We start from the raw sequence: 23,837 nt of genomic DNA on the forward strand, positions 1-23,837 counted from the left end.
AGTCAACTTTTTCTGTCAATATGTATTTGTTAATGCCAAAAGCCAGTCACTAACCAAATACTTCCTGGAAGACAGACTACTTAGTGTTTAGTTAAACAGCTACTGTTGAACGTCATAACATTTGAACGTCATAAAATTAAGCTTAGACATTAAAAATGAGTATAATATTGAATATATATTGTTCAATAGACCACTGATAAATGATGAACTGATGCTGACATATCAAATCAACAGGTTTATTTTAAGCTTTTTAATATGAAAGTAATTAAGACTACTACTTTTAATATGAATGTAATTAAGACTGCTACTTACCTGGCGGTGTGTAATTGTACTCTTATTGTCTAAAATGGCTGCCAATTCTATTTTTATCACCTGGGGGATTTTACAAGTAATTACGTAGTTGGTATTTTATTTTTTTGTGATTTTGTATTTTTATAGTTGATATATTATAATATGATGAGTAGATTTTTAGTGGATGGAAGAAACCAAAACAATCAATTAAAAATTAACTACTTACCTTTCAAAATGTTTTCTTAAAAACTTGAATAAATCAGACAAATACTAGTATTCACCAAGAGACTAAACCATTTCACCATAGGGTTTCCAACTCTTGTGTATTTTTTTTCAATTTTTAATTGAATTTGTAACATTTAAATAATACCGCATTTTTGTTTTAATTGTTCATCATAATATTTTTGTTGGTACTATTCATTCATTCCATTATTTATTTGATCCTTTTTACAAATCTGAAATGAAAGACGTCAGTACCAACAAAAGTAAACTTAATTTACTGTAGAGGGCACCATAACTATAGTAGCATATTATATTAACATGTTGAAGCTTCTTAAAATGTTTGGTCTCACTAGAATTATCTCCTCACACAAAAATCTACATTATGATTGACATAAAAGTTTTTCCTGTCGAGATTTATCCTTTTTTTACTGCCATATTCATTTTAATTTTAAAAATTGTAAAATAAGAACACCAGGCATGTTTATTTCAGAATACAGAGTTTATATTTCAAATTGCAACATACCTGCATAACCTAGCTCTTAGTTGGCATAAATCAAACTTAGTTTAAACATGTTAAAACACAAATTCGATTAGAAAGAACAAATTCCATAATATTTTTATTATCAAATTTATTATAGGTAATAAACCAAATTTTCACATTGTATTTTAAAACCCCATTTAAGTACAAAACATTTGCACATGGGCACTATTTGAACACATGTATAAAAATGAATGTTGCTTAATTAAATACTGTATGTTATCATTCTAGTGCACAAAGGTGCCATTTGAACTCATATAAACATTATGCTAATGAATACTTCTTAGATTTAACTACTAAACATAATATAAATACAAAACATGTGTGTCATTCAGTACAATAAGGCACTTTTTGAACTCATGTACACATGTATGCTAATTTCTGTAATTAACTAGCGTACAGTATTATTAAATAAACAGTACTACCTTTAAGGTGCTGTTTTGAACACAAAATTTATTATTAGACACCATCCATTGAGGCTTTATTTTGTCAGTTTTCACTAAAAGCAATACAATCTTTCTTATGGATCAGAGTCAAAAAATAAACAATAACTCAAAATCCACAAGTTTAAATTAAATATTATTTACAAATGAGATATTTATTTGATATATTGAATAAAAATATATGTTGAAGGCTGATTAAAATTGTATTTTTTGTTTTTTGGTTTACAACATAGCATTATCAATATAAACACAATAGGCTAACATTTTTATTAGGTGCCTACCCTTTAATTTTACTTCTGGTATTTGTAGATTAGTTGAGTTAATGCACAATTTAACAACAAAACTAATCACAAATTATTTTTTTTTCTTTTTCCTTTTAGAGGATTTACATTCATTATTCTCTCCAACCATTTTTCTTTTCCCCAATTCCTGTCTTAACTGCTCCTTTAGATTGGCATTTTCGTATATCACATTTGCTTTTTCAGTCATTATCATGTTGTTCTGATCAAGTAGGTATTTATTCCAACATTTAAAGTGTTCCAGTTGATTAGCAATTGTGTAGACATACTCATGCGAAGTTTTTTGCCCTTCAGCAAGAAGATGTACATAGTGGTTTAGATTCAAATTGTGTGAACTCAATTCTTCCTGATGTTTCTGTAAATTACCAACTTGCAATTTTAATTTTTCTGTTTCTGCTTTGGATTCTTCACATTCTGCTTTACTATTTTGTAATTGAGTTTCAAGTGCTTTTATTTTTTCATGATAATTTTGGAGGTTTTCTTCCATTAAACTTCCACCTTCTACATCTGGTTCCTCTGGTGAAAAAAAAAAAATTCTTTTATCCTGCTACATTTGTTTTCTTTAGATTATGAATTATATTAAAATATATTTTTGGTAATACAGTAATTGGTTCAAGGCATACCTTTTTTCACTTGAAATTCTGAATCTTTGTGATCCATCGTTGGTTTAAATTCCAATTGTTTGTTTTCTTTAAAAAAAAAAAAAAGATTTAGAATATAGAATATGCAATCCTAATGTCCGTTTCAGTTTATAAGCAGCTTTATTATGTTATTACAGTATTAGAATACACTTTTCTACATCACAACAAATTGTACTATACTACTGTATTTGTACTGTTAACAAGCCTTCAGCACTTATATAAGAAAGACGTATAGACTAGCTCTGCAACTACTTACCAATTTTATTGATCATCTCAAGCAAATGAGGCTTATCAACAAACTCTAAAGATTTTTTAAAACTCTGTAATGCTTCTGGACCTTTCTTTTCTATTGCATCCAACATACGGGACAGTGGTGTTTTACTTCGTTCAAATTTGTCAAGTTCCTTTGGTGTGAACAGTCCGACTTGAATTACGCCGTCCCATATTTCACAAACTGTCAGGTCATTACGTAGCGGAATTCGACATTGTCGAAGTGTTGATTTGTCATTAGGATCCATTCTATAACATGTGTGGAAAATAATTGTGATAATTTGTGAAATTTAAATCTTCTGCATTAAACTATTCTTCCTTAAATTAAGCTCATTTTTATTTAACTTCGATTTCTTCAGTACATAGGGAAGTTTGTGCAACAGGTGCCAATAAATCAATACAGTGCATGATTTATTTAGTTTAATAATATATTTACATATATATATAAATAAATCCAAAGGCAAATTACTGAAAAAAATGACAATGCTGTGGGTATCAGTGGCTGGATCTCAATGGAGATACAAAAAAAAGAGCGAAAAGCTAAATAAAAACGATAAAGTAAAAAGTTCACAATATATAAATAATATATTTAATCCTAATTGTATTGCATTTACAATAAAATTTCATATTTAAATTACATTTTCCAGCATGGGAAAGAAGTCTAGATTTGTGTATTTTGTGTATTCAGTTTGTGGGAGAGTTGTATGATTTTTTTAAAGAATAATATGTTGAAATCAAGCAAATTTAAATTGTGAAAAAATAAACATTGTGAGGTTTTACCAAAAACAAATCACTGATTTAAATGTACAATTAATACAATTGCCAGGGAAGAGTGTAATTTCACTCTTCCCTGCATTTACACTATTGTATTATTTTCTTATAAACACAGTAGATTTTCCCCATTTACAAAGCCACCTTATACTGTGGCAATATGAAGGCCAATGCCAACCACAAAGCAAACATTTCCTGTGAAATCTGCGTATTACAGTAAAACATCATAAAATCCTTTAAAATAAGATTCTGATCGAATAATATAATTAAATGGACCACTAATAAATGATGAAATAATGTGGTGATGTAATAAATCCAGTTTAGTTGTTATTAAAAGCTTTTTAGTATTGAAAGTAAAGAGACCAATTCTTACCTGACGACTTGTAATTGAAGTTGTTGTATATGAATAGTTGATTTTCTATTGAGTTCTATTTTTATCATGTTGTAATTTACTAATAAATATATTTATAGTACGCAGACCTGGTTTGGTATAGTAGATAAAAAATGGATGGATAAAAAATACACAGAAGAAAATTTGTTAAAATATAATTACTATTTATTTTTTTTTAACATTTCTTATCTATCATAATACTAATAATAATATTAATAATACTAAATAATAATCATTAAAAAAAATATTTACCTGAGACCAAACTATTTCATGATAGGGGTGTCCATAAATGACTTTTACAATTGTCCATGGTGTGTATGTTTTGAACAATATCGTTTATTTATGTTATTTATTTGTGTATTATTAATACTGTTATTATTTATTCATTCCATTATTTAGTTTCTATTTACAAATCTGAAATGAGTAAAAAGTCAGTGCCAACAAAAGTAAACTTAATTACCGTAGAGGGCACCATCCATTGCATTATATTAACAATTAAAAAAAAAGGAATACCACAATCATGATTTACAAGTAAAAGAGTTTATTTTAAGTGATACAAATCTAAAACTTTAAAAAATATATAAATATATTTCTACAGTTGCGTATAATCTGTTACCTATATAGCTTTGGGCTTAGGCCAGGCTAAGTGTTATGACGTCATACGTCCACTGGTACTCATGCTTACCTTAAGTGATGCTTATACTTAAGCATCACTTAAGGTAAGCATGAGTGTTATGACGCCATACGTCCGCTGGTACTCATGTCAGAGAGTGAACGCCAAAATGCCACTGAACAAGCGCTCAAATTTGCCAGTCGCCTAGCGCATGCGCATATCATAAAATTGAAGTAATAGGGTAGCAGTCGACATAGTCAAAATGAAAATCTAAAACTCCCTATTGACACTGCTGATGAACTTTTCAAATTTAACTCAAATATAATTACTAGTCCTGTATGTATATACCAAGCAAATGTACTTCATTGGATCCAAAGTAAACCATTTTTTTCGTAATAAACACATTATCGACCATGGGTGACATGATACTAATAGTAATACAGTGCACAATTAACTTTATGATCCTGCATGAATGATTGTGACTTATAAATCTGTTTAAGCAAAACTTTCTTTATCATTTTCTATATCAAAAACAAGCTTGTTCAAATCCATTTTAATTTCACCACTTATTGTTTCTTCAGTATCCTCACCTCCTGAAGAGATTAACATATTTGAAACTACTTTTTGAATGTCCGATAACATGGTCGTACTTTTTGTTTTAAATTTATCAAGCTCTGCTTGTAACCGATTACTTCTAGAGCACAATGGTGGGTTATCACCTGTACATACACATGCTCCACAAAATATGGTGGTTCCATCATCACTTATTTTGTCTAGATTGTCTAGTTCTTCCAAAAGTGTAGTTCTGTCTTCTTTTGTGATCTTAAAACTTCCATCAGCTTGTTCTAGGCATGTATCGTTTAAAAAGTCTTTAAGTTCCATTTTCTTATCTTTTGTCCTCTGGTCTAGTTTAACTAGTGAGGCTAACTCACTTTCATATATTTCAACCTTTCTTTCTGAAAGATAAGAATGAATTAGCATCATTTTGTTTATGTAAATCAGCCTTAGCATTATAATTGTTGTCATCAGAATAATTCTTATCAACATCATCATCATCATCATTGCATACATGCCAACATCTGAAGGTGGTGTTTTTTATGGAGTGGAGTTGTGGCTTGGTGGTTATGATGCTTGGCTACCACTCTAAGGGTCCTGGGTTCAAGTCCCGTCACATGTCAGGATTTTTTCTAAGGACCAAATTACTCCACTCCCAAAGACTTGTAATAAGACTTTGTTTATGTAGAGCATCTTGTGTATATGTTTGTCTTGTGAACCTCTGAGGGTCCCTAATGATCAGCAATAGCTGGATGGATCACCCTCATTAAATATGGTTTAAAAAAAAAAAAAAAAAAAAAAAAAAAAAAAAAAAAATGTCAACAGCCTCCTCTGTTTATTATCGAGAGGTAAGAAGTGCAGTGATATCCCTATTATCGAGAGGTAAGAAGTGCAGTGATATCCTATGGTGGCTATGTAAGGGGAATCCCCTTTCCGTTTCAGCAAATTATATCATAAATATCGTAAATTTGCTTGTGTATAATATAAGCCTTTTTGTTATATTTTAATGCAGAAAAACACACATATACATCAAAATTCAGTTATCTTTGTAATTCGGAAGAAAATGTGGAAAACCGGGAGCACAATATTAGGTCAGGAGTCGAGTCTAAAATTCGAGGGTCTCCCGGCCAAAATGGGAGTGTTGGCATGTATGTCATTGTCATCATTACCATTGTCAACATTGTCATCATCATACTCATGGTCATTTGTTATGGAATCAGAATCATAATAATGAGAATTCTAGAAGCTCACCCAAAATCTGCACTGTGAATAAATCTGACCCCACCTCCACTCACATTCACTGTATACATCACTCATTACTACTGCCTCTGTGTCCGTTAGTTACGTTACCTTTCTGTTCAACATTTTGGTTGAGTAAATCAAGTATATGCGGTTTATTAACACCTTTCGTCAGGGCAGTTTTAAAATCATTCAAGGCCAGTGGTCCTTTCTGTTCCAGAGCATCTAGTAGGCGAGTCATAGAATCTTCAATCCCACTGTTTGGGCGATTTATCCGTTTAAGTTCGGCTGGCGTAAACAGACCAACTTCTACTAAAGGATTCCAAAGTTCCTCAATTGTCAGATCTTCAGAAAGCTGAACTCTACAGCTCCGAAGAATTTCTTTATTTCTACAATCCATACCTACTGTATTACAATAAACAACTTATAGGAAACTTTACATTTCTATTCTATCTATCTATTCTATATAAATCAATTTTTCTTTCATTCATTAATTGGAATTAAATTGTTCATTATATCTGTATAACAATAACATTCACTCAAAATAGTATCACTATTCTTCACCAAAACATCAAAATCATTATTCCAAAATTATATTCTCGTTTAACTGTAGTTTTATATATTTGTTTCAATTATTTTATGTTTAACATGCGAAGGAATGAGATTTAGATTTATATATGTTTGGACAAATAATATTAAAACCTACCTTTTCCTTGTAACATACATCCAAGTACACAGTAGCTAATAATAATGAACTATGTTTCCTGTAGATTAGATCTTATAAGAATCAATTAATTAGCATAACACTTAAAGGGTTAATGTATTGATATTTCCTGTAGTCATGTTCAAATATCAATTGACCAATAAAACAGGATGTCATTTCATACTTTCTCTTCTACTATTAAAATAAAGTTGTTGCATTATTGCTGAACAATGAATATAATTATGTTTGTTTGGCTGGTTTGATCATCAGGACTGTTGCCACCAAGGTACAGTAACATTCATAGAATCTATATATAAATTTACGTAAGGGCAAAAATCGGTAAATCGCGTGTTATTTCTAGAATGTTTACTTGACGGTATATAAAGTTGGTTCGTACTTTTGGTACTGATTTTAACCACCTGATGTAACCCTGTTTACTAATTAAATTGAGTTCGATAATATTTAATAATAAAATAAAATAAAAAAATAAAAATTAGTTATTGACGATTAAAACGAATTTAGGTTCAACGATTTGCCCCAAATAGGGGTGTTTTCTGATCGTGGTATACACTGTCTAATGGATGTCAATTTGAAAAATACCTGCATACAATAATACGAGGACACTTCGCATTTTCCTATCTCCTCCTACGATAATTGTTTTTAATAGCTGAAAACCGGTTAAACAGTTCGAGTACAGTCCTTAAAAAATGCTATTTTGATACATTTAATATACGTTTATACAAATGCATTATTGTACATTTGAAATCAACAATTTTTTAATGCTGAAATTATTATGTATTCGAGAACCATCTGTGGGCACGACCTAGATGGTACGCGAGCGAAGCGAGCGTACCATCTAGTAGTATAAATTAAAATTAACTAGGTGGTCTGTTGTTTGTATAGTTTATGATTCTGTTAAATTTTACATCCTCCTCCAGTCTTACAGATTTATTGTCCCCCCAAAAAATGAAGATTAATAAATTTAAATAGGCCATTTTGCAGTTTTTATAAAGTTATTCACTTCTGTAAAAAAAAAAAAATTATTTCAAAAAGACAAAAGAAACAGGTAATTTTAACCAAACTATTGTCTGACAGACAATTTAAGCATTTGTTGCTTTAAATTACATTTTTTTTCAGTTAAATAATTTTTTTTCCCGATATATTTAATATATTAGTATCATCATATCAACTAAACAGATTTGAATCTTCATTCAAAGCAGGAGAGGCTCTAGAATAAACACCTTACATAGGCTTATACAGTATAAAGGAAGGGGATTCCCCTAAAAATTCCATGGTTGAACAAATACGCTACCAACCATTGTATGTGCACAGTGAATACAAAATCAGTTGATTGTGGTTGATAAATTGGCGGCAAATTTTTACAGATATGAAAATATGTCTTACTGTTGGCATGGAGGGGATGTTTATACTATTATATTGGATATTCTAATTAAACTCATGCATACAAATTGGATACTCTTCATCTCATCTTGTAGGTGTGCTTATCATTCAACAAAAAATAGGTAAATGTGTACAATTTTTTATAGAATAAGAACTATAAGCATAAATGAGAACCTACCTACAAGACAGGTACAATCATGGTGATTACAGGATTCTGAGGTAGTGGGAAGTATGGTGGTGGAAGGGGTATTAAGTGCCTGAACTTAATTCCCCCTTTCCACCTTAGTAAATCGTCATTCTGTTATCTCAGTTTTGAAAGAAATGTTGCATTGTTGCAAGATTACAATCTGTTTCCATTACATGTATAGAATATCAAAACGGTTAAGCGTGGTTCCCACTAGCGACGCAACGCAAGGATGTAACGTAACGCAAGTGAATTGACCAATCACAAGCGATGGCTTATTCGCTTGTGATTGCTAACTGTCTATAACTTCGCTTGTCATTGGTTAAAACGCTTGCGTTGCATTTACGTCCTTGCGATACGTTCTAGTGGGAACCAAGATATAGTGAGATTGAACAGAAAACTATGATTTTTTACATCTGTGATCTGTATAGCAAATCCACATGGTCTGTATAATCATAATTTAATCATTCATTTAAAAACCATGAACATTAAAACATCAAGTAATTTTAACAAAATCAATATTACATTGCAAGAAATATTGTATCAATAAAACAAAAGACTCAATGTCAATTTTATTCTAAATATGATTTATTGTATAGTACCTACTTAAAAATATACAAAAGTAAAAATGAGATAAAATAAAATATAAACACTTTTTAAAGTCACTTTCTTACAAGTTGGTATTTTCAGCTCAACCAAACGAACCCTGACGTGACGTTCTGACCTAAGTTCTGACCCGCATCGTAAACTGTTGAGTTATGTACTCATAAGCTGTGAATCTATATAATGCAATGGTTTTGTAAACCATCACATCCCTATCCATTGCATAAATCTAGCTATCACATGTTTTGCATTGAAATGTGCTAAAAAATTAAATAAACCTATTTTTTATACTTTATAATACAGAGTTAAGTTAATGCCTTTCAGGAATAAAATAATATTTACATTTATTAAGTATTTATACTTAAATTAAGATTTACTCGCTAAGATCGCATAGAGGCTCAGCGAAAGACCAAAAAGAAGACCGAGAAAAAAACATGGATGGCAAACCTAAAAAGAGAAACAGAACTTTAAACATGCGGACCTATACACATGCTTGCTAAAAAACGTCAAACACAAGTGAGATGCGCAATGCCTAACAACGATTAGCGTTTAAGACGATGACTTAAACTATAAGTATTAAAAGTTTTTGGCTGTGTATATTGAAATGTGCTAGACTATCGCATGGTGTTCCATTTTCACAAAAACAAAACTGTATTTGCAGCTGATGGACCATAAAATATGGAAACTACTTTTCAAAACTTTTTTCCCTAAAATTCCTACAAATCAATCTTGAGTTTAAAGAACTTGAATTGGTTGAATGTAGTCTTATTTTGTGTTTTGCTGTGATGTACCATGAACCTGTGTACATGGATGTACCCTGATAAGCCTTTTAAAACAAAAAAAAGTCTAAGATTTCTTAACATTTTCTATTGTTGTTACGTTTAGTGGTTAAATCTTGTTAGTGGTTAATTGTTAAATAGTGGTTAAACAGTTGATATGTTAGTGGTTAATGAATTGTTACTAAAAGTGGTTGATTTTTGTTACATTAGTGGTTAATGTTACATTAGTGGTTGATTTTTGTTACATTAGTGGTTAATGTTACATTAGTGGTTGATTTTTGTTACATTAGTGGTTGATTTTTGTTACATTATTGGTTAATGTTTGGTGATACAAAGCTACCCTGATCAAAGTGCCTGACTGCACAAATACAACAAAACAATTTTAAAGAGTCTGTTAGGATGTTTTCTGTAGTGTTTCTCTCCATTTTTCAAAATAAGCAGTTACTTGTTTAAGTTTTTTAATGATGTTTTCATTGGCATTAACAAGTATGCCTCCAAACAGCAATTTTAATACCATTAGGATTTTTGAATCATGTATCTCATTTTCTTGATTGTATGCCTTCACTTCATGTTCATCTTGACTGTATTCCTTCATTGTGTGATCATCATCTTCAGGTAGCACTTTTTCTTCAACAGATTTTGCTTCAGTTTCCAATTCTTGAATTACTGTTATAATAATGTATTTTTATTTTGTTTTAATTCAAATATATATTACTGTAATTAATTTATTATAAACTGTTAACTAAAGCCTTGTCTGCACTATTAAACTTTATGTGTCCAAAAAGTTTGATGTGCCTATATATATGATGGTAGTGATATGACATCATCATTTGTTTACACATAAAGATAGTGTAGACAAGGCTTATAGATAGATTAATATCAGAACAATGTGTAATTGGTACTTTATAAAGTTAATTGTTTAAACAGGTCATTTAAAAGGCTTTCATTATGTCTAGTTTTATTTTTCTTATTTAAAGAATTTTGCAGCAAAAGTCCTAGCTAATAGATATATAATGTATGACACCACCAAACTTTTGAGTTAAAATCATGATTGCTAGGCATTTGATACTAATAGGCAAACTGCCTTAAAATGTCTTAGCATGTTTCGGGAAAACTATTATCATCAGAACTGAAATCAATGCCAATAACACAGGAGGTTGTATTTAAATGAGGCAGTAATTAGCATGATAAAAAACGAGGAAAGTGAACAACAAACAGTTATGTTGGAATTTTATAGCGGGCCACTTAAGTTATTAGAATCGACTTATTTTTCACATTTTTAATCATTAAACACTCTCTGCATGGTACAGTAGTAGAAGTGTACGCATATATATCCTCATGTTATGAATTTTTATTTTCCCCATACAAAACTCATACATACAGTGTAAATAACAATACCATGGTTATATACTGTTTATTACAATCATTATTTCACCTTAAAACAATAGAAATCACTTACGTTATGTCAAATGATCAGATTCACCAGGAATTTTTGTTTATGTCAGCAATATTGTAGTTTGCTTTATAATAAAGTAAAATAGAATGTGTACTACTATAAATACATCTAGAGGGGGTACTTTAAAGACCCATTCCCTACAGTTTTTTACATTTTGTAAAAATAATGCATATATATTACTTTAAAAAAATTAAACCAGGTCATTCCTTGTCTGAAATGTACGTTTTATGGTAAATTATGATAAAAAGAGAGAAACACTACCTCCCATCGAATGTCCTCTCGTGAATGGTCTTAGTTTTGTAGGCCGTAAACTTTGGTAACGTATGAGCATCGTACGCTAGATATAGGCCTAGCCTGACGTTGTCTAGTTGTTGCTATCTTTCTGCTGTCTTTCTGGTTTGCCAATCAAATTGGGGAAAACATAGTATTTTTGCTGAAAAGTTCTTCAATTTGTTCATGGACCATTGTATTGTGAATATGGAATCTTGTAGATTTAGGATGTTATGTTTAAATGTATTTGATTTTTGTGTTTTTAATGATTATTACTATGTATTTATATGTATTATTTCAGTCCTATTTTTTAAATATGGATGAATAAAAAATGTGACTAATTGATTTAAAGCAAACACGTGAGGCTTAATAAACAGATGCTGTAAAATTCAAATTTAATCCTTTTTCTACGAATAAAACAATTTTTGTTTATTTTCAACATTAATATACAGTATCTTAAATTGCATATGATTTGTTTAATTTATTTATTTATTTATTTGGGTATAAAACTTACAACAAGTAGCCGCAAGGCTAAAAACATTGCATTTACAAAATTACTGTACAATTTACTTACATAACAATAAAAAGGATGTAATAAAAATGAAATAAAAAGTACAACAATATCACTCTGTCTCTTTGGCTCATGAACTATTGTTTAGCATAATAATCCATCGATTCTGTTCTATTAAACTAGGAAAAGAAATTCATTTAATTTTGTATTATCTTCTAGGAACAAAGAAACAATGCTATTAAAGTAAATACTGCAAATAAAGGTCCCACTAGTACAATTAATATAAAAGATAGTCATTTTTGCCTCTTCTTGTTTTGATTCTAGTCATCTTCATTGGTTTTTCTTCCTGTAATAATTCCTTTTTTACTTGATAATTCTCTGACTTTCTTGTTTAGCACTTTTTTCTCATCTTTTAATTTTTCATTATTCATTTTCAGCCTTTCATTTTCCATTTCTTTTAATTGAATTGTTAGATTGGCAGCATCGAGTTGAGTAGTTGTGTCTCGAATTTCACGTTTTTGATCTCTTATCTGTTTAGTTGTTTCAATGGTTTTACCTTCTAATCTATTTATTTCTTCTTCTCTTTCATCAATTTCAATCGCCTTTTCTTTAATTATGGAATCTCTTTTCTTTTTTAGTATTTCATTCTCATCCGACTTCATCAGAAGTTTATTCTCATAGTCATTTTTCATTGTCTTCATATCTTCATCTTTCTGTTCCCCCTCTAATTTTAACTTACTAATTTCCCATTGTATTTCTTCCAATTGTCTTTCCTTTTCCTTCATTTTTTGTTTTTCTTCAGCCATTTTTGATTTTAGCTTAATGATTTCTCTGTCTTTTTCTTTTATTTTTCTGTCTCTTTCTTCTATTTCTCTATCTTTCTCCTTAAGTTCTTTTTCTTTCACTTTTAATTGCATCTCATTGTTTGCTTTTAGAAGGTTTTTTACTATGCCTGTTATTTCTTTTGTTTCACTAGTGAATATTTCACTTCCAAGGCCATTTTCGTTTTCAAGTTCCACCAAATCTAAAAATATTATGGTACAAAATGTAAAACGTGATAATCATGCACAATTTGCTTTGTAACTGAAAATATTTGATGTATCTTAACTGTAACTTAAAATTTAATAATGACGATGACTATACAGTATAATGAACAATTACTTATATTCAAACTATTGACACTTTCAATATATAAATAAAAATAGTATCTTACCATCCTGTTTATCATCGAGAATCATTCCGATGATGTCATCATCATCGTCATCCAGGTTGCTGTTTAGTTGCCATGGGGAAGAAATGAGAAAAAAACATTAATTACATTAACCTTCCAATGATCACAAACTTTACTAATCTTCCTTGGTGCTTAATATACTTTCTATTTCCATGACTCAAGTATATACTTGACTTCGCTGATGACAATGAGTTAATTAATAAGAGATACTTATGATAGCATGTACTAAAACTGTCTTCATATACTCTTGGACATTTCAATTTTTGAATGTGATCCAAGTGAAATAAGCGTCTGCCTAAACACTATAGTCAATTGGTGAATATAAGAGATCCATGATCAACCCCGTCTGGTATACTCCACTCTACCATGGAGATTTCTCCATGATTAGACAAAGCCCCTAAATAGGAAATCTCTTGTAACACATTCATATTATCGCCAAACATAACATTATCAATTGCAATTTAAACTCCCATTGGTAAACAGAAATGTTAGTACTGGAAATATAAGTTTTGGTCCCACTTGTAACCATATATACATCGCTTTCCTTCCACTAAATTTAACTGAAAATTGGTGATACATACGTTTTTAGAAAATTGTCAGCCATTTTGTTTTTGTCTATTGAAGTTGGATCTTGTTTACAGTGGTATTTAAACGTTTGGTGTCAAGTGAATGATGAATAATTTGGTGGTGTATATCTATGTATTGTTATGCTAATTTATTTTATTGTAGTGTGTGTCATGTTTTGTCCCCAGTAATATTGTGAAATTTCCAGGAAGGCAACAAGACCATAAAACCTATTAGATTTATTGAAATATTGATTAATAGCCCATAATGATTTTGAAATCATAAAGTAGATCAAGGTAATGATACCAATTTTTGCAAATGCAAGTCATTGTTGTAGTTTCTGTCATCTATGTTGCATTATATTTTATTTATTAAACATTGACATAAAAAGATTGATTTTTAGATCAAGGAGAAAAATGACAAATCCAAATTTACAAAAACATACACATAATTTCAAAATCTTCTTTTACAGCTAATGCAGGTCCTCTATTTAAGGAACTTTATTATCCTCATAGATTTTACGATATTTTTAAATTTAATGTTAATTTTACAACACTAGGTCATCCTCTTATATTCATCTCCCAAAACACAAGGCTCCTATATTTCACCAAAGTATTAGATACTCTGGTGCAAAACTTTGGAATGTTTTGCCTCTTTCGTTCCAAAACACACAAAATGTAAATAGTTTCAAAAAGATTGCAAAATATTATTTATTATCAAACAATACTTAGCGGCCATGTTTTTGTCAATATATTTACCTCTAGCAATTGAAAATGTACCACTTTACGTTTTATTGTTATTTTCATTTCTGTGTCTTATATATGTTTTGTTTGGCGTACCTGACACAAGCTTTTGCTTTTTTGGTGATGCCACCATTTTGGAATTCAATGTTAATTTTGATTTGATTAAAATGTATATGTTGTCTCCTTCATTTTTTTTGTTTTAATTTCATACGCATCTCCAACAGTGAGCACAGACTCGCCAATTATAAATTATCATGCTTTTAAACTAAGTCTCACTGTCATTTGAGGCTTAGGGAGTGGAGTTAAGGAATCGTGAGTTAGGCTTTGGTCAGGTTTGAACCCTGGAACCACCAAGCTACAGCTTCACTACGAGCTATAGCTATTATAATTAGGGTTTTTTTGTTGGCATGGATTAAAATTTTAATTCATTCAAACTCTTTATAGAATTGATTTATTTACACCGTTTATAAATGCAGCCTTTAGTCTAGACTGTATACAAAACTTTATATTTTATTAACTCCAACAGTGTTTTATAATAACAAAATAAGTTCTATTATAGATTAATAGAATATTATTCCTATTTTTTTTGTTATATATTATAGATTCATATTTAGAATATTACTCTTGTAATGTTATTACAATTATTTTTTCCAATTAAATTCATAAAAAGTTATAATCGTTTATTTGTTTGCACCTATTAATTACAATGTCTCATGCATCCTATAAGAAGCTGGTGAAATGTTAAAGCTTAAATACATAATATATTCAATTCAACGTAAAAATTGTTTTTCTTTCTTTTATAAGCTATTACAATAATATAAATTAATAAGGTACTTAAATAAGGGTAAGTATAAAATTTCAAATAATTCATTTCGATATATATATATAAAAAACAAATCATTACTCTTTTATTTTAAATTTAATACGATTATTAATATTTTCTCTATTTTCTTATTTTCTTTTTCTTTTTTTTTTAAAATTTATTAACAACACATATACCTTATAATAATATTAAAAATATTCCTATACCCTGAAAAGGTTAAATAAATTTTATGCAAAAAGAGGTATATATAATTGTATAATACTGGTACTTAACATTCCATTCATATTAATTGTTTTGTTATGATTTGTAGTGACTATCAACTCAATTGTTTAATCTTAACATGATCATAATAAAGGTAATTTAATAATATACAATCTTGTACCTAAAATTATATTGTTATATACTGTACTTATGTAATGTGCAATTAGGAACTCAATGAGCTAAAGTTTACTTTTTACTACTAATTTTTTAAGTAAATATTACTATTAATAGTAATCTGCTTTACAATTTGGTCAAAATGAATGTTTTGTGAATACACAAGAGTATAGAGAATGAATGGAATGGAACTATACTAGGAATACATAAATCATACTGTAAATTATAGAAACAGTGCTCATATTCGGAACATGATCTCATAATCGCGTCGAGCATAGCTCATTGGCGAAAGTTCCGTATTTTTTTAGTTGTATGAAAAAATGTCTCTGGCGGGATTCGAACCTGCAACCTCTCGCTTACAGGGCGAGTATCATACCACTAGACCACAGAGTCATGTATGGTATTATCACAGATTTTCACCCACCAGATACATTCTCTCATACAACAAACGCCCTCACAATCAGTGGAGGCTTAACAAGTCAGAATAAATTCCAACTTTAATTCGCAACGGTTTTTTAAATAATATTGTGTATATGTAAATCAATGATGTTGCGTAGCACTGTGTAAATTATATATAAATCATACTGTAAATTATAGAAACAGTGCTCATATTCGGAACATGATCTCATAATCGCGTCGAGCATAGCTCATTGGCGAAAGTTCCGTATTTTTTTAGTTGTATGAAAAAATGTCTCTGGCGGGATTCGAACCTGCAACCTCTCGCTTACAGGGCGAGTATCATACCACTAGACCACAGAGCCATGTATGGTATTATCACAGATTTTCACCCACCAGATACATTCTCTCATACAACAAACGCCCTCACAATCAGTGGAGGCTTAACAAGTCAGAATAAATTCCAACTTTAATTCGCAACGGTTTTTTAAATAATATTGTGTATATGAATTAATGTTCTTTGCCTGATTTGTAAATCAATGATGTTGCGTAGCACTGTGTAAATTATATATAAATCATACTGTAAATTATAGAAACAGTGCTCATATTCGGAACATGATCTCATAATCGCGTCGAGCAGCTCGACGCGATTATGAGATCATGTTCCGAATATGAGCACTGTTTCTATAATTTACAGTATGATTTATATATAATTTACACAGTGCTACGCAACATCATTGATTTACATATACACAATATTATTTTAAAAACCGTTGCGAATTAAAGTTGGAATTTATTCTGACTTGTTAAGCCTCCACTGATTGTGAGGGCGTTTGTTGTATGAGAGAATGTATCTGGTGGGTGAAAATCTGTGATAATACCATACATGGCTCTGTGGTCTAGTGGTATGATACTCGCCCTGTAAGCGAGAGGTTGCAGGTTCGAATCCCGCCAGAGACATTTTTTCATACAACTAAAAAAATACGGAACTTTCGCCAATGAGCTATGCTCGACGCGATTATGAGATCATGTTCCGAATATGAGCACTGTTTCTATAATTTACAGTATGATTTATATATAATTTACACAGTGCTACGCAACATCATTGATTTACATATACACAATATTATTTAAAAAACCGTTGCGAATTAAAGTTGGAATTTATTCTGACTTGTTAAGCCTCCACTGATTGTGAGGGCGTTTGTTGTATGAGAGAATGTATCTGGTGGGTGAAAATCTGTGATAATACCATACATGACTCTGTGGTCTAGTGGTATGATACTCGCCCTGTAAGCGAGAGGTTGCAGGTTCGAATCCCGCCAGAGACATTTTTTCATACAACTAAAAAAATACGGAACTTTCGCCAATGAGCTATGCTCGACGCGATTATGAGATCATGTTCCGAATATGAGCACTGTTTCTATAATTTACAGTATGATTTATATATAATTTACACAGTGCTACGCAACATCATTGATTTACATATACACAATATTATTTTAAAAACCGTTGCGAATTAAAGTTGGAATTTATTCTGACTTGTTAAGCCTCCACTGATTGTGAGGGCGTTTGTTGTATGAGAGAATGTATCTGGTGGGTGAAAATCTGTGATAATACCATACATGGCTCTGTGATCTAGTGGTATGATACTCGCCCTGTAAGCGAGAGGTTGCAGGTTCGAATCCCGCCAGAGACATTTTTTCATACAACTAAAAAAATACGGAACTTTCGCCAATGAGCTATGCTCGACGCGATTATGAGATCATGTTCCGAATATGAGCACTGTTTCTATAATTTACAGTATGATTTATATATAATTTACACAGTGCTACGCAACATCATTGATTTACATATACACAATATTATTTAAAAAACCGTTGCGAATTAAAGTTGGAATTTATTCTGACTTGTTAAGCCTCCACTGATTGTGAGGGCGTTTGTTGTATGAGAGAATGTATCTGGTGGGTGAAAATCTGTGATAATACCATACATGGCTCTGTGGTCTAGTGGTATGATACTCGCCCTGTAAGCGAGAGGTTGCAGGTTCGAATCCCGCCAGAGACATTTTTTCATACAACTAAAAAAATACGGAACTTTCGCCAATGAGCTATGCTCGACGCGATTATGAGATCATGTTCCGAATATGAGCACTGTTTCTATAATTTACAGTATGATTTATATATAATTTACACAGTGCTACGCAACATCATTGATTTACATATACTAGGAATACTATATGTTGTTAACATATTACATGTATTGTAAGAAAATATATGGAATATTTTAATTCAATTTTATAAAATTTAAATCTATGCAATCTTACCCTTCATTCGCATACATATTCTCCCATTTAGCAAGCATATTAATTTATTTATCTTTGCATCTTTATATATAGCATTAGCACCAACATATTGTACACATACTATAAAATTTTAAGGAAGTCCACGGATTTGTCCTGAGCTCAATTTTTCCCGTTTAAGTACCGAACATTTTGAATACAATCAATTGTAAAACTCTATTAATTGTACAATTTAAAACATATAATTTATCAAGATATCAAAATTTAAAAACAAATATAACAAACTTAAAATTCTTACAAACAAAGAAATGAGTAGCTAAAATGTATCATAGGAGAATTTCAATTAACCATTTGCGCAGTGTTAGTCCCACCTCTGTGTGTAACATAAATTTATGAAAAACGGTTGTGTCAGTGAGAGGAAATTTTTCATCCCTTTCCCTAAAACTGAAACTTTTAAGAACAGCTTCATCTATAGAGCACCAACATACCTGAATTTGCTACCCACCAAACTAAGAAATGCGGTAACAATAAATAATTTTAAGTCTGCTCTAAAAAAATATTTAATCCCAAAAGAAAAAACTAAACGCTGGTTATAGTATTGTAGAATATATTTTTGTAATAAGTACATATATAATATATATTTTTATATTTTTTTAAACATAGTTCATCCGTTTTTTTTTTTTTTGTTTTTTTTTTTCCACGTAAGTTCTTTTTATAATGTTTATATGGGGGCCCCTTGATTGTCAGCTTATGCTGTTTAGGGTCACCCTCACTAAATAAGGTTTAATAAAAAATAAATAAAAACATTTTGTAATAAAAGTTTGGTGTACGGTTGGGAGTTAAAAAAGGTAATTTTCATAATAATAACGTTATGTCATTACAGCTATTTTGAAAGAAAAATTACTGTGATAGAAAACTATATAAAGGGCGCAAGTTGAAATCAAAATTTTAAGATAGTATCAAAAACTATAGAGGGCACATGTTGTGCTGGAAACTTTTTAATTTTTAATGAATTGCAAATATATTCAAGTTTGTTGAAATATATAGAGGGTGCTGTATATTATAGGCAAATATGATTAAATAATTGTTATTGCTATACCCAGTAATACCAGGTATGCTCAGTTCAACGACATTTGTTTATATCCGGTAATACTGGGTACACGCAGTGAAAGGGAGGTTACAAAGATTAAATTTTGTCTTTGGGCTTTCGTAAAATGTATTTGTTTGATGTGATGCACAATTTAGTATCAAGTTTTAAGATTGTACATGTTTATGCATCTATTTATTGGTGAACATTAATACAAAAGTTAATACAGTAATAAACAAAATGAAGAATAAAAGAATGATCAAACATATTATACATTTGAAAAGGAGCCCACTTTGAGCATCTTTGTCTTTCAGCTTTTCCTTCAACGTTGTTTCTGTTCTATTCTTCTCCTCATTTTCTTCTTTTAGTTTTTTTGATTGTTCCTTAAGTTGTTTTTCAGATTTCCTTATTTTTAAAATACTTAGATTTAGTCTATCTCTTTCCTCTGTCATCTTCTTTAAAGAGGCATCTGTCTTCTTCCCTTTATTTTGTAGGTCCCCAATTTTTTTGTCCAGAGTTTTTATCTGGTCTTTTGATTTATGTAAATCCATTTCTAGATTTCCACATCTGTCATTCAGCTCTTTTCTTGATTCTTCTACATTTTGCATCCTCTTTACCTCTAGCTTTAAATCTGATTTTAATGCATGAATTTCACGTTCCTTATCTCGAATTTCATGGTTCTTTTCTGTAATCTCTGTGTCTTTTTCTTGTCTAACACTGTTATTCGTCGCAGTTAACTCCGTTGATATTTGTTCCATTCTGTTAATTTCTTTATCCTGTGCTAACTGCATGTCATAAATCTTTGTTTTCAAAACACCATTTTCATCTGATAGCTTCTGTCTTTCTAATTGGAGATCTTGACAAACTTTCTTGAGGTTTTCTTCAACCGCATCATATCCACTTGTGCTTTTTTCAACCTTGGCTATTAATTCTTTTATGGTGTTGTTGACATTATTTTCACATGACAAATATTTTGTCTCTGTTGTATGTTCATGGTTATCTAAAAAAATAAATACCAAAACATTTGTGAAAATAACAAAATTGATAAGTCTTTAATACCCCTTTCACACCAAACACAAAACTTAGGAGACAATCCGGAGTTGACGCCCCGGTATTTTGGTGTGAAAGGTAAAATCAAAACAACTCTGGAGTTCAAAAGACTGAGGTTGAACAGCTGAACGTTCTCCGGAGAACGAATTGTGGGGACACACCAGTGTTTTGGTGTGAAAGGTACCAACATCAAACTCTGAGTTTTTAGGTCAAAAGGTCATCCTCACATGATCAATCATTGCTTTAGTTTTATTTCAAAATACTTTTTGTCTAAAAAATAATAAAAAGTATAAATAAAACATTATATGTCTTTTGAGACTTTTAAAAATTATTATTAAATTAATATAAAATAAATATTATCACAAACAAAATAGAGGGTGGTATTTACTATTTTATTTAAAAAAACCTGGTGTTGCAGAGCTTTGGTGTGAAAGGGGTATGAGTTAATAATTTATTTATAGAGGTTAACCCTTCCAGCTGACCCCACAGGCCAGCTGATATCCAGGGGCCCTTTTTAATAATAAAATATACAAATCTATATTAAATTAGATTTTAAAACATAAAATTACATTTATAACAAATTACGGTAAAATTTAACTTAAATTTAAATGAATTAATATTAGAATTAAGATTCTTTTAAAACAGCTGATGACAATAATAAGTCGTAAACAAATTGAAAGGTGGGTAGAAACTTATGTAGAGGTTTTTAAAAACAAAATTGTACAATTATTTGTAAAATTCTTACCAGTCTGCGTATTTATGTCCACTGTGTTGCTGGTAGTTGAAGAGTGTTCCTCAATTTCAGAGCTTTCAGACATGATATCACCCTTGTGTACTAAATGTTCAATTTAATAAAACATATTTGCATTTTGTATTGTCTATATAACTTTGCCTTAAAATAGATATTTAGTAAATTCAATTTAGGCCTAACAAAAAACATTTAATGAACCCACAACAGTATGTATGTTTGACATAATAAATAACAGTAGGTTATAATGAATGTTAATGCTCCTATAAAACAATCAATATTTCAACTCATGCAAATATTTTTATTATTTAACATTCATTTGTATAATGTTTTCTCTTTAAAAATGATTACCAGTACCTGTGTTTTCATCATCTGTGTTGCTTGGGATAATCCATTGTTCTTTAACTTCAAAGTTGTTTTCTCTATTCACATCTAAACATTAAAACATCAAAACCAATTTTTGTTACAGAGGAATAATTTACTCCTTGAAGAAAATATTCAACAGCATGTAATAATATATCAACCAATCAAATGGCAAGGATACACTTTTATAATAAAAACATAACCTGTTGTGTCTACTGATCATGGCTGAATTTTAGTCTTTTAATTTTAGTCATACCATTAATTCTGTCTTTGAAGTTTAACTATTCCATATACAATAGTAGCAAATAAATATTAATTTATTATATCTATCTCATCGTCTAGTCTAACAGATTTTGTTTTCTGTTCTTGATCTACAAGTTAAATTGAGTACAGTGTATTTTTTCACTCTTCTGCCTGTACTGTATTTCACAGCAAATATATTTCTGCTTCTAGTGCTTTAGGATTATATAGACACAACATATAGTATACAAACTAGATTTGAACTCGTCACTATGGACGAGTTAGGTTATCTGCAGCTCAAACGCCAGGTGCACGTCATACGTTAGAATATTGCGCACAGAAAAAACGATTATGCCATTGAAAAAATTGTAGTGTGCTCTCTATTTTGTGTCACGTCTACGTATATACAGTATACAATACCACGATGATGTCATCAAAATGAAACACGTAGATAGCAATTTTGGAAGGAATTTATCTGAGCAACAACATATTAACGTGTCGAACAAATTTGGATACGTAGAATATGGGTGCGCGCTCTTTTAAATGTCATGAGCTATGATGCAAAGTATGAAAATACAACTTTTATAATTCAACTGGCCATATGATGACGTTACAACAGCCAATGCGCAAACTTTGTACATGAATCTACAATTCAATAGCTTCCAGAAAACGTTTTATTCATGAGTATCACTTTTCATTCTGAGGAGCTATATTGACATTTATTGGAATGATGAAAATAAGTGACTAAAGTTTTTCACGCTTTTGCAAATGATGACATAAATTTACAAAAATGGTAAATCAAGCGAAAGATAATTGATTGACCTAGACAATATAAAAATATGGGGGAAAATAAAATACGGATAAGTGGAGATGCGCTCTATTTAATGTGATGAGCTATGACGAAAGATACAAAAATCCTTTTTATATTCGAGTGGCCATACGTCACAATGTCCGGTTAGCCATATTGATTCATGATCCGATATCTACAACTCATCAACTTCCAGAATATGTAATTAAAAAAAAGTTCACCACGTAGTTTAGAATCTATGACTGTTTAAAAAAAGGCATAATTTTGACGAATTTTTGAACTTTTTCATCAAAAACGCGCGCAAATTGTCCAATTCGACGTGCTCGTAAATTATAATCACGCGGAAAAATATGTTTATAACGCTACATGCATGGGAATTTTTGACATGCTCAAAATGACATGAAACGCGTAGAAAGCTGATTGTAAATTGTTTTTTCGCATTTCAAAATCGCAAACGCGCGTGCGCACGTAACTTTTTGTACAACATGCCATTTTTTTTTCACAGATAGTTAGCGCATGACATAAATTAAACATTTGCTAAGTTTCAATTTAAATTGTTGTATGGTTATTGACCTATGTTAAATACCAGAAATTCATAAAATCGCGCGTAACTTACGCTGCGCAACTCTACAGCTATACAATCTTATGTTTGCCAGAATTAGAGATACGCTACGAACAAAATTCGTGGAAAGAAAGAAGAGTAACATAGAAAAGAAAAATTTTTAAAAAGATTGTGACAATAACAAGTGTGGATAACCAATAAAATTCTGCATACAAAATTGGTATACAATATACATATTATGTGTATCCTTGCCATTTTGATTTTAATTTCATAAAACGAATTACAAAAACATACATATATCAAGTACATTTCTTGCCAATGGATTAAGAAGATCAGCAAACGTCCTTATTTTGTCAGGTTCATCTGCT

The 23,837-nt window shown here is 30.5% G+C and overlaps 4 protein-coding genes and 3 non-coding genes across 7 annotated transcripts in view; 3 read left to right on the forward strand and 4 right to left on the reverse strand.

Moving 5' to 3' along the window:
• LOC144838416 (cilia- and flagella-associated protein 46-like) overlaps positions 1 to 23,837 on the forward strand; it is a 105,622-nt gene that overhangs the window by 36,202 nt on the left and 45,583 nt on the right. The window lies entirely within an intron of this gene.
• On the reverse strand, positions 1,204 to 3,952 carry LOC144838427 (uncharacterized). Its single transcript, XM_078693777.1, has 4 exons — positions 3,849 to 3,952; positions 2,691 to 2,953; positions 2,417 to 2,482; positions 1,204 to 2,309 (listed from the first exon to the last, which is right to left on the reverse strand). Exons 1-4 carry the CDS (start codon positions 3,914 to 3,916, stop codon positions 1,849 to 1,851), a joined length of 858 nt encoding a protein of 285 aa, XP_078549903.1. The 5' UTR covers positions 3,917 to 3,952; the 3' UTR covers positions 1,204 to 1,848.
• Positions 4,220 to 6,752, reverse strand: LOC144838430 (uncharacterized). The gene is made up of 2 exons (XM_078693781.1): positions 6,385 to 6,752; positions 4,220 to 5,435 (listed from the first exon to the last, which is right to left on the reverse strand). Exons 1-2 carry the CDS (start codon positions 6,671 to 6,673, stop codon positions 4,975 to 4,977), a joined length of 750 nt encoding a protein of 249 aa, XP_078549907.1. The 5' UTR covers positions 6,674 to 6,752; the 3' UTR covers positions 4,220 to 4,974.
• LOC144838431 (uncharacterized) lies at positions 12,175 to 13,521 on the reverse strand. The gene is made up of 2 exons (XM_078693782.1): positions 13,394 to 13,521; positions 12,175 to 13,204 (listed from the first exon to the last, which is right to left on the reverse strand). The coding sequence occupies exons 1-2, from the start codon at positions 13,416 to 13,418 to the stop codon at positions 12,501 to 12,503; spliced, it is 729 nt and encodes a 242-aa protein (XP_078549908.1). The 5' UTR covers positions 13,419 to 13,521; the 3' UTR covers positions 12,175 to 12,500.
• Trnat-ugu (transfer RNA threonine (anticodon UGU)) lies at positions 16,606 to 16,677 on the reverse strand. The gene has a single exon. It is a non-coding gene; the product is annotated as a tRNA-Thr (tRNA).
• Positions 17,201 to 17,272, forward strand: Trnat-ugu (transfer RNA threonine (anticodon UGU)). Its single transcript has one exon. It is a non-coding gene; the product is annotated as a tRNA-Thr (tRNA).
• On the forward strand, positions 18,305 to 18,376 carry Trnat-ugu (transfer RNA threonine (anticodon UGU)). Its single transcript has one exon. It is a non-coding gene; the product is annotated as a tRNA-Thr (tRNA).

Source organism: Antedon bifida, chromosome 3 (assembly GCF_963402885.1).
Source record: "Antedon bifida chromosome 3, ecAntBifi1.1, whole genome shotgun sequence".
Taxonomy (NCBI): domain Eukaryota; kingdom Metazoa; phylum Echinodermata; class Crinoidea; order Comatulida; family Antedonidae; genus Antedon; species Antedon bifida.